Source organism: Sciurus vulgaris, assembly GCF_902686455.1.
Source record: "Sciurus vulgaris genome assembly, chromosome: 9".
Lineage (NCBI taxonomy): Eukaryota > Metazoa > Chordata > Mammalia > Rodentia > Sciuridae > Sciurus > Sciurus vulgaris.
Genome location: NC_136469.1, coordinates 84,341,641 through 84,356,406, shown reverse-complemented (window position 1 = coordinate 84,356,406; position 14,766 = coordinate 84,341,641). Strand labels below are relative to the sequence as shown.

General features: G+C 34.1%; 1 protein-coding gene across 2 annotated transcripts in view; it reads left to right on the top strand.

The window, feature by feature from the left end:
• The window catches only part of USO1 (USO1 vesicle transport factor), a 68,418-nt gene that overhangs the window by 2,514 nt on the left and 51,138 nt on the right, over nt 1-14,766 (top strand). For both annotated transcript variants that reach the window (XM_079152716.1, XM_079152717.1), the window contains exons 2-3: nt 11,338-11,424; nt 11,512-11,576. In XM_079152716.1, coding sequence (XP_079008842.1) covers nt 11,338-11,424; nt 11,512-11,576 — 152 coding nt within the window. The remainder of the gene's footprint in view (nt 1-11,337; nt 11,425-11,511; nt 11,577-14,766) is intronic.

Sequence of the window (14,766 nt, the reverse complement as noted above, 5' to 3'; positions counted from 1 at the left end):
CTTGTCAGTATTGCAAAGTTGGGACACTTATCTTGTCATTGAATGAAACACCATATCTTTTACATTATGATATCAAAATAATATTTGAATGTCACTTGTGTATGTTGTATATATAAATTTACAGGAAAAAGAGATTTCTTGCCTGACATTGAGTGTATACACTCAAAATGGAATAGTAATTTCTCTTCTGAAGAAAATTAATCAATTTACTCTTTTTGGGGGGGGGTACCAGGGACCGAACTCGGAGGCACTCAATCACTGATCCACATCCCCAGCCCTATATTGTATTTTATTTAGAGAAGGTCTTACTGAATTGCTTAGCACCTCACTGTTGCTGAGACTGGCTTTGAACTTGAGAGCCTCCTGTCTCAGCCTCCTGAGCCACTGGGATTACAGGTGTGTGCCACTGCACCTGCCCAATTTACTGTTGAGTTACAGCATGAATAAAACGTATTTTACTCTTATTCCATGAGGAAGTTCAATAAAAGGCATAGATCAGCAAGGCACAGTGGTTCACACCTGTAATCCTAGCTATTCAGGAGACTGAGACGGGAGCATTGCAAGTTTCAGGACAGTTTCAGCAATTTACCAAGACCTTGTCTCAAAATAGAAAATAAAAAGGACAGGGGATGTAGCTCAGTGGTAGAGCAACCCTGGTTCAACCCCTGCTACCACACCAGAAAAGTCATAGGTCACTGATTTAGAAGTATTATAGAGCATCAGTGGAGTGTAGTACAATATTTGATGTTTTAATTAATGATTTGATTGGGCAGGATGTTTTACTTACCAGAGTTTGGAACTTCTAACTTCTGTATTATCACTTAGTATTATTTAGTTTCCTCCTTTTTCTACAAAATTAAATCATACTCTTTTCATTGTGGTTTTTCCATCTTTCTTGCTTTTCTCACCTTTTTCCAATGGAAGGCCTCTTTTCTTTGACTTCTACCTATTATCTGTTTTTTATTTATATAGACTACATTCTGATTCGTTGTATGCAAATGAGGTACAACTTTTCGTTTCTGTGGTTGTGCATGGTGCAGATTCATACTATTCATGTAATCATACATGTACACAGGTTAATGATGTCTGTCTCATTACATCTTTCATACCCCTACCCCCTCCCTTGTCTCGTTTCCCTCTGTGTAATCTAAAGTTCCTCCATTCTTCTCTTACCCTACACACTCCTACCCCCATTATGTGTCATCATCCACTCATCAGAGAAAATATTTGGCCTTTGATTTTTTTGGGCTTGCCTTATTTCACTTAGCATGATATTCTCCAGTTCCATCCATTCATCTGCAAATGCCATAATTGTATTTTTTATGACTGAATACTATTCCATTGTATGTATATACCACAGTTTCTTTTTCCATTCATGTGTTGAAGGGCTTCTAGGTTGGTGAGTTCTACCTTTGTTATAAATCCATCATCAGTGTCTTCCATTCCCTGCACCCCTACTTTCTTTCCCCTCTGAACTATCTTTGTATTTTAACTAAATTGTGCTTTTCTTATGCTTCCTACTATTTACATATAGCTCATCACTTTTATTAAAGTGTCTTTTGATCAAAGGTGTTTTTGTTTTGGGGGGTTGGGATTTTTTTGTTTTGTTTTGTTTGGTATTGGTAATTGAACCCAGGGGTGCTTTACCACTCATCTTCATCTCCAGGCCTCCCACCTTTTGTTGGCGGTGGGGAGACAGGGTCTCACTAAGTTGCTTAGGACCTCACTAAATTGCTGAGGCTAGACTCAAACTTGGGATGCTTAATGTTTATAGAATTAATTTTCTTTTATTTGAAAAAAAAATCACAGATCAGTAATCATAGCAACTTATAAATATTAGGTACTAAGAGTACTTTTTAAGGATGTTAGGAACCAAAGTTATTGCATAGCTGAAGTCTATTGTGTCAAACGTTTTACTTAGAAAATTTTCAGATTTACTGCTTTGAGAGTTTCCTCTGGCTTTTTTTTTTTCCCCCAATTCTTTTAGTGGGAGTACTTGGGTTTGAACTCAGGGGCACTCAACCACTGAGCCACATCTCTAGCCCTGTTTTGTACTTTGTTTAGAGACAGGGTCTCACTGAGTTGCTTAGCACCTCACTTTTGCTGAGGCTGGCTTTGAACTGACAATCCTCCTGTCTCAGCCTCCCATGCTGCTGGGATTACAGGCATGTGCCACTAATTTCTTTTTTTCTGGTGCTGAGGATTGAGCCCAGGACTTTGCATATGCTAAGCATACACTCTACCACTAGCTACACCCCCAGAGAATTATATTGTTAATTGTATATTATCAAGCTTTTCATACTCAATTAAGAGTAACTTTGGACTGGAATTAAGGTGTACTTCAAAACCAGTCAAATAGTAAATATTTATATTTGTATCATATGATTGTCAGTAATTCTATGAAATACTGAATATTTTAAATACATAATTCATCCACATTAAAATTTTTTTTATATTTTAGAGTCAAATACTTTCTGATTTCTTTTTTAACTTGATGTACAGACAGACACTGATTTCCGATGATTGAAGCCTCCTTAGCCTCGACATACTTTGTAGGGTGCAGATAACCACTATTGTAGTGAAAATCCTATGCAGTTTTTTTGTTTTTGTTTTTTGTTTGTTTTTAGTTGTAGATGGACACAATACCTTTATTTTATTTTTTTATTTTTATTTATTGCTAAGGATTGAACCCAGTGTCTCACATATACTAAGCAAGCCCTCTACTACTACTGAGCCACAACCCCAGCCCCCTATGCAGAGTTTTAAATGTTTGTTTATACTAAATTTTGCATCTGCCTTTCAATCAGTGCATTCTTTTTAAGGTAGTTTCTTGAAAATTCCAAAAGAAGTCTTGAATATATTTAATGGTAAATCATAGGGGTGTTTTCTGCTCTAAAGTTAAATTGTGAGGTATGAAAGTTGCTTACATCCAGAAAAAGTGTACAGAATTACAATACTGTTTTGATGTCTCTTTTTAGGTCAAACTTTGATGATCTGGCTCAGAAAACAAAAGGGCTAACAATATAGACTCAACTATACTTTAAAATTGAGGAGTGTGGTCTTAAATTGAGACTTTTGGTTTAGTCAACACCATTTTGTACCATATTTCTATAAATGTGTAGTCTGAAATTCCTATCTGGGTTGATGTTTCATATTCTACATTTATAACCAGGTCAATGTCATAACTGGAATGAGTTTTCTCTCTTGGATTGTCTTGCTATAACAGTGTCAGAGAAGACCATAGTAAAGATTTGTTACAATCACTTCAGTATCTAAGCAAAGATGCCTTTTTTAAGCAGTGTCTATTGAATACCACATGTCCTTTTTGAAGGTTAATTATGTTGATTACTTAGGGTGATTTTAAAAAGTTAGAATTATTTATGACTTTTATATGCTCTAGCATTATGAAGATATATTCCAAAGAATGTGAATAGATGTTCTTGAAAGAAAGGATTTTATGCCCAAAGGAGTATGATGATCAAAAACAAAACAAAAACCCCTCATATTTATACAGTGTTTGGTAAGCAGGCACTGTTAACAATTTTAGATATTTTCAAAATGGAGATATAAAATAAGCTGTGTTTGCTAAATGTATTTCTCTAGATCCCTCCCAACCCTGAAAGTTCTCACTATGTTGCCCAGGCTGGCCTCCAGCTTCTGGGCTTAGGGGATTCTCTTCCCTTAGCTTCTGGAATAACTGGAAAAACAGGTGCATACCACTGTGCCAAACCATGGGTCTATTTTGAGAAATATACAGGGCAAAATTTAGCATATATATTTACTTAAGGGAAGACCACTTGGTGTGTGTATGTGTGTGTGGGTGTGTGTATGGTGCTAGAGATCTAACCAGGGTCATGTACATGCTAGGCAAGCACACTACCACTGAACCACATCCCCAGCCTTAGAATGCTACATTTTAAGAATCCTCCAATATTGTGGAGTTCAAGAAGTGTTACTCACAGAGTACCTAAAAGATAAGATAAACCGTGATGCCTTTTGATTTGAGAAATAATTATATTCATTCTTGAACCAGATTATTGTTTAGGAGAGAATATAAGAATCTTCATATACATTTATTAATAGTGAGTATTATTTCTCTTTTATATAGTTACCCTTTTTTATTTATACTGCTTTGCATTCCACTTTTTCTCTGTTTTGGATGTATGCAAAAATTACGGTTATCATTTTTATACCTCAGGCAGAAATGCCATAGCCATTCTTTGTATGAAGTTATTCTACTTTAATTTGAAAACTTTTGTGTTAGATTTGGGGATGAGAGCATTTGCAGTGGGCTGTGTGATATGATAATCTTGTTTAAAAGAATGTCTATTTGAAAAGCACAGTTCATTTCTTGGAGAAAACAAGAAATAAATGGAGAATAAGTGAAGCAGTATGTTACCTTGGTAGACTTATAGATAATTGCAATAGAAATGGATTGTGTTGGATTCATTGGATTTGTCTGCATGGTTGCCTGTGTTTGACTTTGTAACATTCCCACATCTTTTTTTAGATCATAATAATTTGGGTCATCTGAAGATAAGATTGCTTTTTGCTTTCTTTGTGAAGTCTTCTCAGTTACAGTCAAATTTAAAACAAACCTGTCTTTTTTTGTATTCAAAATCAGTAATTTTTTATTACATTAACCATTATAAATGAATTGACTATTGGTTAACATGTTAGTCCTGCAGTATATAGTCGCCTTTGGGGAAGTTCTGTTCTAGGAAGTTAAAATTATGTTTTAAACTTCATGAATGCAGGTTATTCCATAAAATCAGGTTGTCATTATGTGCTCCATAAATATTGAATAATTAATGGAATGGTTAGAATTTTCATTATTCCTGTCCTTCATTTTTTCATGCCAGTTAAGTACTACTAAATACTGAAGAAAAAAAAGAATTTTTACTAGAATTTGTGAGAAAATACTACAAACTGTACTACGCCAGTGTCCTTCAAATTTTTTTTAATATTTTTTTTAGTTGTTGATGGACCTTTATTTTATTTATTTATGTATTTATATATGTATGTATGTATGCATGTATGTATTTATTTATATGCAGTGCTGGGAATCAAACCCAGTGCCTCACACACGATAGGCAAGTGCTCTCCCACTGAGCCACAACCCCAACCCTCCTTCAAATTTTAAGAGTACTTTCACTGTCCTACTGTCACGCTGTGTTCTTTTTTGTTTTCTCTCTTCCTTTTTTTTTTTTTTCACTCTTTACTTCTTGGTAGTTTTTATTTTCATGTCTTTCATCTAATTTTTCCCCCTATTCACTCTTATTCCCATAGCTGCTACTGCTGCTTTTTTTTTTTTTTTTTTTTTGCTTCATTTGTGTACCATTGTGTTTCATTTTGCACTATTAATAAAAAACTTTAAATTTTAATTGCCAGGTTATTGGATTATAATTCCGATTATGCTCTATTTACTAAAATTGTTAGGATTATTTATCTTTTCATGTTTTACTTAAGTGGAATTGTGAATCTCAAGGGACAGTTATTAAAAACAAAGGAATTCTGATGTACAATGAGTTGCATGAGCTGCATTCAAATAACATAATAGGTATATAATACATTACTGCTTATTAGGTTAAATGGAGGATTTTTAAAATACTCTAAGTTTTTTATTTTTTTTTGTGGTGCTGGGGATTGAACCCAGGGCTTTATGCTTGCGAGGCAGGCACTCTACCAACTGAGCTGTATCCCCAGCCCTAAGTTTTAAGTATTAGTAATCTTAGAATTCAACTAGATTATGCTTCTGTTTTGCAGATGGTGAAACTAAGAAGATTATATTTAAAGTGATCTTTATTATTCATTAGCTCCTTATTTGCAAATTCACCTACTCAAAGTGTATCTGTAACCCCAAAATCAATACTGGAAGCACTTTCATGATTATTTGTGGACATGTGCAGGGCAGTGAAAAATTTGAGTTAGCAAAGTACACATCACTAACGGAGGTCAAAAGGCCACACTCTCCTTTGTTTCAATCCTCATTCTGTAAACAAATGTCCTTTCCCTAGTCTATTTTAGCTTTTTTTGCATTTTGTGCTTTTTTTTTCCCTTTTGAATTTCTCTATTAAAACTGGCCCCAAAACGTGCTGAATGGTGTTCCTAAGTACAAGAAAGCTATTATATGACTTACATTGCCATTGACTGTGAATTCAATATTAATAAGTATATATATTAAATATATATATTAAATAAGATATCTTTAAAGAGAAATACACATAAAACAAGGTTTTGTATCAGTTTTTCTTTAACCCTGCATTTCCCTTAGGAGCAGTAGTTTAATATTGACTAATTCACTGTTTGTGGTGACATTATAGAACATAACTGCCATGAATAATGACAATTGAGCTGGGGACGGTGGTACCCATATGTAATCCCCACTAGAAGGGAGGCTGAGCAGGAGGATCATAAGTTCAAGGCCAACCTGGGCAACCTTTAAACCTATTTCAAAATACAAAGGGTTGGTGATGTAGCTCAGTGGTAGAGCACCCCTCAATAGCAGAGGAAAATAAAACAAAACACATAAGTAGCAAGTTAGTTGATATGTTATAGCAAGTATTAGAATAAAAGCAAAGTTTAATGTATTCTGGAAAGTTCTTTAAATTTTTTTCTTTGGTTATTGAAATGAATGAAAACATCCTTATTGTAAATAATTTAAATCAATATCTAGTTTAAAATTGTCTTTTTCTTTCTTCCCAACTCATTTGTCATCACCAGGAGTAATCTGTAGTAAAAGTTTCATATATATCCTTAGGGAGTATTTGGGGAGTTTTTGTTTTATTTTTTATCAATATGTGTTTTTACACAAACAAGTTTCTTTTCAAGATTGGAATAGTTACACACTGGTATTTGCTTTTTAAAAGAACTTAATAACAGTTATTGGAGATTTTTCAGTTCACTAATCAGTGAATATAGTCGTTTCACCAGAAGGTTTTTAAAAATATAATTTCTTTGTTACAAGAAAATAGACTGGAAGTCTACAGTATCTGTTAATTTTGCCTGAGCTTAGGATTTTTTTTTTTCTGTAAAATGATTTTGTTTAGGTTTTGGTTCAACTGCTGTAACAGAAACAGAAAACAGTTTTATCTAAGATAGAAGTTTTATGTCCTTCTCCAAAACTCCAAGCTAGTAGCAGTCACTACAGTAGGGTAGTTCTCAGGGGTCCAGGTATTGCTTTTCATCTTATTCTGCCACCCCCTAGAATGCTGTACTTTGCATTGTTGAAAATTCTGTATTACCCCAGGTTCAAGTTCCAGGCTGTGGGAAGGAGAAAGAGAAATGAAGAACAAATAGCTTCATTTTAAGAACATGACCTTGAAGGTACTACTTGTTGGTTGGAATATAGTTATTCTTTATGCTAAAACACAAAGAAGCCTTAAGAAAGTAGTCTAGGTGGACAGCCTGTACCCAGCTAAAGCACAGAGGCATCTAATAACTAAAAGGAAGGAGAGGTAGATATTAGGGCACCATTATACAGCGCTGAGTTGGTTTTTCAAGTAAGTAGTAAGTGGGGTTGCAAATTGGTGCAGCCACTCTGGAAAGCAGTATGGAGAGTCCTTAGAAAACTTGGAATGGAACCACCATTTGACTCAGTTATCCTACTCCTTGGTTTATATCCAAAGGTCTTAAAATCAGCATACTACAGTGATGCAGCTACATCAGTGTTTATAGCAGCTCAGTTCACAATAGCTAGATTGTGGAACCAACCTGGATGCCCTTCAGTAGATGAATGGATAAAGAAATTGTGGTATATATACACAATGGAATATTATTTAGCCATAAAAAAGAATGAAATTATGGCATTTGCAAGTAAATGGAGATTTTTCATGCTAAGTAAAATAAGCCAATCCCAAAAACCAAAGACTGAATGATTTCTCGGATAAGTGAATGATGATACATAATGGGGAAGAATGGAAGAAGGATGGATTGTGTAGAGGGAAATGAGGGGTGGGGAGGGGGCGGGGGGAAGGAAAGATAATAGAATGAGATAAACATCATTACCCTATATATATGTATTATTATGAAATGGTATGACTCTACTTCATGTACAACCAGGGAAACAATAGTTGTACCCCATTTGTGTACAATGAATCAAAATTTTAAAATAAATAAAATTTTTTTATAAAGAAATGATCATTGAGATCTGTAATTTCTGAGTAGAAATTAACCATACTTAAGCCAAAATTTTGCTTGGTAAATATCCACTGAAAAATACAAATCTGTGTTGGACTAAAACATGACCAAGTTTTTATAGTGTTTGGACCATATATAATTTATTTTCCTTTTATTTGATTTTCATTGTCTTTAAAGAGTATCAGCATAATACTTCCTTGTGGAGAGAGATCACTTATTCAGAAACTTCAGCCATCTGGAATATTATTAAGGCATAATATTATCAAAAGCATAAGCTGTGTTGGGGACCAGAGCTGATTTTGATTAAAGAGTTGTTTCTAGGTTTTTCCTTAGAGTGCTGGGGATCAGACTGAGCAGCAAGCACTGTGGCCTGAGCTACATCCCCTGCCCAATATGCCATTCTTTAAACAATCTTACTTCCAAATAGAATTAACATTTTTTGTGCCTCTGTTCGTCAGAATACATACTTAATAAACCTTTAACTTGTTATGCTTAATTTATTTATATGACTATCGTCTTGAACAAACTCCTTGTGGCCAGATACCGTATCTTATTTTGGTTATTAGCACAAGAACAAATACGTGTGTATACTTAATATGTGTTTATTGACTTAGTAAATGGTTATGCATTCTAGTCTTTAAAAATTTGGATATTATTCTTGAGGAAATGGAACCAACTAAATATTTTATTTTGATAATTTATTTTTATCAGTAACTTATTTCATTTTATTTTGAGTACCAGAATGAAGGTAGAATCTTTAAAAGATGACTTACATCATTCATGAGAATATTCTAGAAATTCAAATGAAACAAAACCACTTTATTTGTTAAGGCTCTTTTCTGCTCATTAAAGTAATACCTTGGACTGGGGTTGTAACTCAGTGGCAGAGTCTGTACTTTGTAGTAGAGAGGCCCTAGATTTAATCCCCAGTATCAGAAAAAAAAAAGTAATACCTGATCATTATCAAAATTCATGATACTATTAATTAATACTTCTAGCAGTCCACAAAAAGTATGGTATGTAGGCTAAATTGTTTTCTATACAAAATCATATAGTTTGTTACTGCTATGGCATTAAACCAACATGATCTCATGCTAAACATACTATTTGCAGTTTTTCACTTGTATCTTAGACATCTTTTCATGTGAATACATATAGATCTGCGTCATTCATTTTTCAGCTTCATAGTGTGCATGTATTATTTTACTTGTATGGTGAATGAATATTAGATTTCCTTTTAACTATTATAAATATTGCTGCAAAGAACATTCTAGGATATATAAGTTTTGGGCATGTTTTTAAAGGACAAGTTCCTAAAATAGAAATACCTGACCAAGGGGTATTTACTTTTTCTGTATGCATGTGTGTTTGCATGTTTTACTGGGGATTGAACCCAGGGCCTCATATATGCTAAACAAGTATTGTACCACTGAGATACATCTTCAGCATTTTTGTTGTTGTTTGTTTGAGACAGGTCTCATTCCATTGTACAGACTAGCCTCAGACCATCCTCCTGCCTCAGCTTTCTAAGTGGCTGGGATTACAGGTGTGCACCACTATGTCCAGCTAATTTATATCTTTGTGTAGGCCTGATTCTATTTTTAAAATTTTTTTAAATTGGAGAATACAATAAAGAACATATCATATATGTAAACTTTGTATATTTTTCACAATCTCAATTAATCTATGCAACCATCCTGATTAAGAAACTAAATATTACCAAGCACTCAAAAGCATTCTTTGTGCTCCAGTCACTACCCACTCCCAAGAATAACTATACTAGCTTCTGATAGCAGAGATTAGTTCTGCCTGTTTTTTTGTTTTGGTTTTTTTGTTTTTAATATACCAGGGTTTGAACCCAGGGGCACTTACCCACTAAGCCACATCTCCAGTCCTTCTTTAAATTTTATTTAGAGACAGGGTCTTGCTAAGTTGGTTAGCACTTGGCTAAATTGCCAAGGCTGACTTGCAGTCCTCTTGCCTCAGCATCCTGAATTGCTGGGATTAAGGTGTGTGCACCCAGACCTGTTTTTACATTTTATAAAAATGACTTTTTATTTTTGTGAAGCTTATAGACAAAAATAATGTAATTTGAACTTGTATTTGTCTTTGAGTGACATGCCAAAATCTCATTTATAGACTCTTTTTTTAAGAACTGTCATTGAAGAATGTAGAATAACTTAAAAAATACTAAAAGCTAAAAGGGCCTACTATAGTAGTTTTTAAAACTACATTCTTTATCAGATATTTTCCAAATATTTTCACCTAGTCTGTGACTTATCATTTTCATTGTCTTAACAGTATCTTTTGAATAGCAGAAGTAATGCTTGTTTTCTTGTGTGTATCTGAGAATTCTTTGCCTCATAAAAATCACAGAAATTTTTTCCTATGCACTTTCTGAAGGCTTTATAGTTCTAGATTTCCAAATCCTTTTTTTTAGTGTAATTTTATAAACATACACAATTTGGTGCTTTTGTTTCAGTATTTTATAATTTACTTACAGTTTTACAACTTGCTTCTTTCCCTCACTATGTATTATATCATGGCATTCTTATGACAGTACAGTTACTTCCTTTGAATAGCTGCGTATTATTTTACCAAAGAATGTATAACAATTTATTTAGCTTTGCTTTTCTTGGTAGACAGTCGTTTCTAGTTTTTTCCTATTGTAAATAATACATCAAGATTTATTTTAAAAATCAATTTGAATTATAATTCCCATAAATTATTTTTAAATAGAAACATTTCATCCTTATAGGTTTTGAGACACACTTAAAACTTTAAAATTTTGATATACAGTTTTGCCTTTTCTTTCTCAAATATATAGTGGAATGTTTAGTAAAATTACAATATAAAGAATTGCTTTTAATTACTTCCTGTTTTCTTCCATAACCCTATTGCTTTCTTCTTGATTCAGTCATAACAGGCATTATTTAGAAAGCTAATGATTTTTCTTCATTCTGTAGCTTTGACTTATTTTATTTGACTTCTCTCTCATAGTTTGTTAAATCCCTATAATGAGATTATAATATTACCTATTTAAATATTTAGATTTGTGAAAGACCACATTCATAATATCCCACTAGCTGATTTTTTTTTTTTCAAAATTGGATGGCGTAAATTGGGGGAGGGGGAACTTGATGCTTTCTTTTTTAGTTCTTTTTATTCTTTTAATGCTATTTTATTTTTACATGACAGATTCAAAAGCTTTGTGACCGAGTAGCTTCATCTACTTTATTGGATGATCGAAGAAATGCTGTGCGTGCCCTCAAATCATTATCTAAGGTCTGTAACACTTTGTAAATTATTAAGTTTCTTAAGTTGGCTATTAGTTACTTTAATAACATTTTTTCTTTTTTTTTTAATGTATAGAAATACCGCTTGGAAGTGGGTATTCAAGCTATGGAACATCTTATCCACGTTTTACAAACAGATCGGTAAGTCTCATCAATTTTCCTTCTTAATTTTTCTTGGATTTTTAATTAATTTGTTTTAGAGTCGCATCATTATTCCAAAAGATTGACACATTAAAACTATTAAGATTTTACTCTTAATAGTCATATTATTGAAAACTAGGTTCAAGCCACTGAGCCACGCAGTGGGATAGACATAAAAATAAGATAAAGTAACTGCTCTTTGAACACTTAATAAAGACGGGGTTAAAATTGGCAAATGAATTGTTTCAGTATTCACTTAGATGTACTATACCATAATATTATATACATATTATGGCATATCGGTTATCTAGACTTAATGTTTTTTAAGGAAATAAACTGTAAATAAGAGTGAAGTATTAAATCTGATGTGTCTTCAGAGAAAGATCACTCAGCCTAGTTTAAGCCCTTCAGTTTCTTCTTAAGAGATTTTATCTGCATTTTAGTTTTAATTACTGCATTGATAGCTTTCAGATCTTACCTCTGGTCAAATATGTCTTTCAGGCTTTAGTTGGTCATCACTCAATTGGGCCGTACCAGGATCTCTCATAGGTACTTTAAATTCAAGATGTTCAGAGTTAATTTATTTTTGGCCCTCCTGCTCCTAACCCTTCTTTGCCCACTATTGCCTTTTGCCCTGAGTTCATCCCAGTCAGTAGTACTTTTCCATTCAACAAGGGTTCATGCAGAATTCATCTCTCTCTTTAACCCATTATGCATATATAGACCAAAAACCACCTGGAATCAATGATTTTCTCTATTTCCTTTGTTGGCCTTAGTTCCAGCTCTCAATATTCAATACTTAAACCATTTTCATAGCCTTCTGCTATGTAACAAATAAGTTAAAAATTTGGTGGCTTAATAAACATTTATTTCCTCAGTTTCTGTGGATCAGGAATTAAGAGACTTAGCACTCAAGGTCTCTTAGGAGGTTGCAGTAAAGATATCAGCCAGGACTGCTGTCATCTGAGTGCTTAACTTGGGCTAGGGGATCTCATTGCAAGATGGCTCCCTTAAACTGCTTTTGGCAAGAGGCTTCAGTGAGCTGGGCATGGTGGCACATGCCTATAATTCCAGAGGCTGGGGAGGCTGAGGCAGGAGGATGAAAAGTTTGAGGCCAGTCTTAACTTATTAAGACCCTAAGCGACTTAGTGAAACCCTGTCTTAAAATAAAAAGGTCTAGAAATGTAGCTCAGTGGTAAAGAATCCCAGTTCCATCTCCAGTACCAAACAAAAAAAAAAGACCTCAGTGCCTTACCTTGTTGCTCCCTCAATAGGGCTGCTTGAGCATTCTCATGATGTGGCATCTGGCTCCAGAAAAATCATCCTAGAGAGAGAACAAAAAGAAAGCCAGTATGCCTCAGAAGAAAGCCATTTAATCTTAGAAGTCACCATCAGTCTCTCCACATTTTGGTTGTCAGAAGTAAGTTAATAAGTACAACCTGCATGTAAGGGGGGGAGAATTAGGTTCCCACCTTTCGAAGAGTAGTTGTATCAAGAGTTTTAGGCATAGTTTAAACTACCACCACCTCCAAATTTTATCTTTGCCTCTGATTTCTTTGACACTTAACTATGAAATGCATCTTACCAGCTCAATGTAATTGAGTCAAATAATGTAAACTTTTTCAAGGTCTATGTATTGCTTAGCAATCTAACTGTAGACTTTTTCTTGGTTACAATGTAGCAATGCTCAACTGCTATTCATACCAGTTAGGATCTTTCTTCTTCCTAGACAGCATAATCCAAATTAACTACATTTTCAAACCAGTTAAGTCTTATACATTTGAATAAACTCACTGAATTTGTCAGGACTATGTAATTAACATAATAGTGGTTAATTATGTTAGGTTGAATAATCCACACCCTCACCCACAAAGATGTCTACATCCTGAGTACCAAAATCTGTGAACATTACCTTAGATGGTAAAAGGGACTTTTATAATTAAGTTAAGAACTTTGAGGTGGAGATATTAGCCTGGATTATCCAGGGGACCTATTGAATCACAAAGGCCTTTAAAGGCAAAATAGGAAGGCAAAGGAAAAGTTGATCAGAGTATGGTGATACAAGACATACTTGACCCACTATTGCTGACTTTGAAAATGAAGGAAGGGAGACATGAACCAAGAAATGTGGGTGACTTCTGGAAGAGCTGGAAAAAGAGAAGCAGATTAGTGTAATGATTACACATACTTACAATCTTTGTTTATCCCATGTGTGTTAAATCATATGTGCATTTTTCACTGAGTCTTACAAAATTCATAATGAAATAATTATCTCCATATGTAAAATAAAATGCTTCCTCTTACAGTGATCTTATTGTTATTTTTTCTGCACAGCAAAAAATAAATAAGTAGAGATTCTTGATAATGGTTAAATAATAGATTTTAAAAACTGTTGCACATTTACCATGTGTCAGGTTCTGTACTTTCTTGTGCTAAATTCCCCTTTTCATTTGCTTCTGAAACTTAACCTAGTTTCCTGTTTTCAAAGTGTTCTGTGAGGATTTTTTTCTTAAAACTTCATTGAATGTAAAAATCTGTATTCTGCAATCATCTTTCCACATGCTCTCATCTTCATTACTGTTGCATGTTACTTTCTACAAGCCAATACTCAGAATCCTTCTACTGAATGCCCTTTTTCCTTAGCATATCATAAAAAGTTGTGTTTTCTTTCTTGGCATGACCTGACACCTATCTGGCCATGGATCTGATTCTCCTATCACCTTCTGAAAAAGAGACTGCCCATTATCCTATCTCCCACACTCAAGACCCGCTGATGTTCCCAAACCAGTACACCTCAATGGTTTTGTTTTCTTTAATTAATATATAATGTATATGTCAAAAATTTCACCCTTTTAAATGGTACATTTCAGTGATTTTAGTCACAAAGTTGTTCAACCAACTTCACTGTCTAATTTCAGAACATTTGCAAAATACCAGAAAGAAATCCTATATCTAGTAGTTCTTATTTTCTATTTCTTCCTCCCTGCTAGTACCTAGTAACTGTTAATCTACTTTTTCAATTTTTTTTTTGTATCCAGGATTTGAACCCAAGGGTGCTTAACCACTGAGCCACATCCCTAGCCCTTTTTTATTTTTTAATTTGACACAGGATTTTGCTAAGTTGCTTAGGTCCCTGTTGAGGCTGGCTTGGAACTTGTGATCCTCCTGCCCCATCCTCTGGTGTTTCTGG